General features: G+C 61.3%; 1 protein-coding gene across 1 annotated transcript; it reads left to right on the top strand.

Moving 5' to 3' along the window:
- Nucleotides 1–2,907: 2,907 nt before the first annotated feature.
- LOC113490695 (glucokinase) lies at nucleotides 2,908–4,249 on the top strand (the record flags this gene model as incomplete). The annotated part of the gene is made up of 5 exons (XM_026867265.1): nucleotides 2,908–3,169; nucleotides 3,302–3,456; nucleotides 3,697–3,816; nucleotides 3,907–4,002; nucleotides 4,241–4,249. Coding segments are annotated over exons 1-5 (564 nt in total), but the record flags the coding sequence as incomplete, so codon positions are not given.
- Nucleotides 4,250–4,253: the final 4 nt, after the last annotated feature.

Raw genomic sequence — 4,253 nt, forward strand, 5'->3', positions numbered from 1 at the left:
GGGTCTGGCGGGGATACGGGGTGGGGGGACATGGCAGGTGCAGGGAGTGGTGTGGATCCTCCCTGGGCTGCTGGCCCCCCCAGCTGGGTGCTGCGGGCATCTCCTGCCAGGCCAGGTCCCTGCTAGGGACGGAGGTAGCCGGGAGGGAAGGACAGCTGGTCGGAAGGACCCTGGCTCTGAGGGGCAAAGCCAGGCAGCCTTGAGTCAGCCCTGATGTCCCCAGGGGGGTCCCCATCCCTGAGATCACCCCAAAGCACCCTCCGGGGAGGGGACCCAGTGCATCAGCCAGGCCTCTGCATTTTGGTGCACTGGGTCTTGGCCCGGCACAGGCCATGGCCCCGTGCCCACACCAGTGAGGACTTGGGACAGAGCCGGGAGCGTCTGTGGGACCATGCTGCCGGGCTGGGGTGCTCCCACCGTCTGGGCATCGCTCTTGGCATCTTGCTGCCAGCCAAGCGACTGCTGTCCCTGGGATAAGATGAAGCCCATCACCTCCTTGGGCTGGTTGACCACCAAGGAACCCAGGAGGATGGCACCCGGCTCACCCCCGGCCAAACACTGGCTGGGAGCTGCTGCTCCTGTCTCTTCTCCTGGATGGATTGAGCTCACAGGGCCACGGGCAAGGGCAGCAAGATGCTTCCCTGCTCCAGGCTGAGACATCCAGGGGGACACTGAAGGGACATGGCACGTGCTGCGGGCAGGAGTGCATGGCTGGTGGAGTCTGACATCACCAGCCACCGCAGGATCCAGCTGCGTGGTTTCCAAATTTGTCCCATTTGCAAGATGTGTCAGAGCAAACAGTTTCCTTGGGAAGCCGAGAGCCAGTTTCAGTTGTATGGGAAGAGTTGAATCCCACCGAGGAAGAGCCAAACCTGTCATTTTGGAGGCGAGAGAAGGGATGAGTTGGGGCATGTGGCACCTGAGATGACAAAACTGTTGGAGAAATAAAACTTAGTCCCCCTGCTGTCATCCTGGGGTGGCAGCCCCAGGGCTGGGGACCCTCCAGCCATGGGAAATTTGGCATTTGTGTGCTGAGCAGAGCTGCAGGATGGCTTCCACATCATGGAGCGCCGAATGCCTTCAGCCGCCGGCTCCAGCAAGATGGCCAAATTCAGCCCTGTGCTTTTCCAGGCAGGACTTTTCCGAGCCTGCCCAGGCTGAACCCCGTCAGGGTCATGGCAGACCTCGCCACAGTGCTACCTTGGGCTGCCCCAGCCCCTTGCTGGGGTGGCCAGTGGCACAGTGATGTCACCCGGCATTGCGGTGTCCCCTGTGCTGCAGCCGGGGCTTAATGACACCTCGGGGACTTGGTGTTAATAGAGTCCCCGGGCTTTGGCACCCAGTTGGGCTGGGGAGGGAGGCTGGAGAGATGCCGGGGTGCCAGGATCCCCCTCAGGCTGTGGGTGGTGGCTGATGCCGCCCAGACACAAGGGCTCTGAGGGGCAGGAGCTTTTGGGACAAGGAGATATTTGGGGTGAGCCCCTGCTCGGGGGGAAACTGGAGGCTGAGGGCTGGCGTTCAGGGCCGGGGGGTTTAGCAGGATGCACTGTGGGGGTCAGGCCGAGGCAGCAGGTTCTCTCCCAATGCTGGGATGCTCCAAATCACATCCCAAAGGCTTTTACAGAGCCCCCGACCCTGAAATGCATCGGGAAACTGCAGCAGCCTCGAGGAAAACATCCGTCTGTCGGTGAAAGTGCAAGCAGGAGCATTTTAAGCTTGCCCGGATCCCAGTGACTAATGAGCCCTCTAATGCTGCCGGCTACATCTGGCCGAGCAGTGAGCGCTCGCTCTCCCCCCAGCTCCATCTGACAGCCCGGGGCTGCCTGCCCCCAATTACGTGCCGTGGCTAATGGAGGCTGTGCCGGCGGCGGAGCCCGGGGTTGCTACGTAAAGGGTAAATACAGGTCCTGCCTGCCAGGCGCTTTCCTCGAGTGGGCCCTGCGATTCTCCCTGGTAGCAAGGCAAGGGAGCATTTCCCGATAATACTTTTTATATCCTGCCCGTGGTTCTGGCTGCCCACCCACCGGCCTGCCTGTCCTCGGCCTTCTGTGCGCACCAAGTTGGATGGGTGGAAAATGGGGGATGCAGGGAGAGCAAATCCTGTGAGAAGCCAGGGAAGGAGCTGGGGGTGTTCAGTGTGAGGAGGAGGAGGCTGAGGGGAGCCCTCATCCCTCTCTGCAGCTCCTGACAGGACATTGCAGAGAGGCTGGGGCTGGGCTCTGCTCCCAGGGGATCAGGGACAGGACAAGAGGGAACGGCTGGAAACTGCCCCAGGGGAGGGTCAGGCTGGGCAGGAGGAGAAAATGTTTCCCAGCAAGAGTGGTCCGAGAGTGGAACAGGCTGCCCGGGGAGGGGGGAGTCCCCATCCCCGGGGGGTTTCAGGGCCGTTGGGATGAGCTGTGGGGGGATGTGGGGTAGGGGAGAGCTTTGTGGAGTCGGGCTGAGGGTTGGACTCGGTGATCCCGAGGGGCTTTTCCAACCTGGACAATTCTGTGATTCTGTCAGAAGGATGCTGCCAGCTCGCAGGGGACCAAGGAGGATGCCAGCATCCTCGTCACAGACAGAGGGGTCCCACCTCCTCGGTGGGAACTGCCAAGCCCCTAAATGGCATCGCTGAAGCACTCCTTGCTGGGAATGACCCTGGGATTTGGCAGGATGGGATGTCCCAGGTCCAAGCCCTGCTGGAATGGTGCCGGCTTCAATGCAACGGGCCGAGCTTGTGGAAAAGCAACGAGCTGAAAGCAACGGCGTGGGGACTCCTGTGGGGAGCATGGATTCTCACAGGCAGCACCGGGAGAGAGTTTGGGGCCAACAGCTGCTTGTGCTGGTCCTGCGGATTCACCTGCGTGTCACCAGCTCTGGATAGCAGAGAGATGGGATAAGGGATTTCGAGGTGATGGGGAAAACCAGGTCCAGGGGAAGGAAAATTTAGATTATTTATTGTGGTTCAGGCCACCCACGTCCCATATCCCCTGTCCTGAACTGATGCTTCCCATCCCACCACAGGTGGAGCGAATCCTGTCAGAGTTTCGGCTGAAGGAAGAGGACCTGAAGAAGGTGATGTACAGGATGCAAAAAGAGATGGACCGAGGGCTAAAGCTGGAGACGCACGAGGAAGCCTCTGTCAAAATGCTGCCCACTTACGTCCGCTCCACACCTGAGGGCTCAGGTATGGCGCTGCCAGGCTGGGCAGGATCACTCCTGCCCCTTTGCCGTGTCCTGGACCTTGCTGAGCTTGGTGCGGGAGGCCAAGACCCCCCCTGAGCCCATCACCTTGTGTCCCTCCTCCCTGGCTTTGCAGAGGTTGGAGATTTCCTGTCGCTGGACCTTGGTGGCACCAATTTCCGCGTGATGCTGGTGAAAGTGGGCGAGGGGGAGGAAGGGCAGTGGAAAGTGAAGACAAAGCACCAGATGTACTCCATCCCGGAGGATGCCATGACAGGGACAGCTGAGATGGTGAGCTGGGCTCACATCCTGTCCCCTCCTGCACGGTCCTTGTCACCAGGCAGGGGCAGGCGGTGCCACGCTTTGGTGGGGATGCTGGTGGGCTCATCCCTCATCCTTCCAGCTGGCAGAAGCCAGGGGTGGTGGGGAGGTGGCCACGCTCGGGGGACCCATGGTGGGGACAGTGGCCAGCTGTGGGCAGTGGGAGGATGGGCATGACCCCCAGCAAAGGCTGAACCTCCTCTCTTCCAGCTCTTCGACTACATCTCCGAGTGCATCTCTGATTTCCTGGACAAGCACCAGATGAAGCACAAAAAGCTGCCCCTGGGCTTCACCTTCTCCTTCCCCGTGCGGCATGAGGACATCGACAAGGTGAGGGGGTGGTCAGGCAGGATGAGTACCTGAGGGTCCCCATGACACAGCTACACCCACAGCCCCATTCTGGTCTTCCCCTTGCTCCAGGGCATCCTCCTGAATTGGACCAAGGGCTTCAAGGCCTCTGGCGCAGAAGGGAACAACGTGGTTGGGCTGCTGAGAGACGCCATCAAACGGCGAGGGGTGAGACAATCGTATGGTTCATGCCGGTACCGCGGTGGGGGGGAGCCCAGGCCCCCCAGCTGTCCCCGTGACGGGGTCACTGGAGCCCGGCATGCCCCTGGGAAGGGTCGTTCCACCCCTGTGCATGACACATCCCTGCAACCTCATCCTTGGGGACCCTCCCCCTGCGCCAGACCCGCCCGCTGCTGCACAGCCCAGACCCCTGGTGAGACCCTGATGGTCCCTCTCCCCTCCCCAGGACTTCGAGATGG

Source organism: Athene cunicularia, unplaced genomic scaffold (assembly GCF_003259725.1).
Source record: "Athene cunicularia isolate RWA unplaced genomic scaffold, athCun1 SCF_211, whole genome shotgun sequence".
Classification (NCBI taxonomy): Eukaryota; Metazoa; Chordata; class Aves; order Strigiformes; family Strigidae; genus Athene; species Athene cunicularia.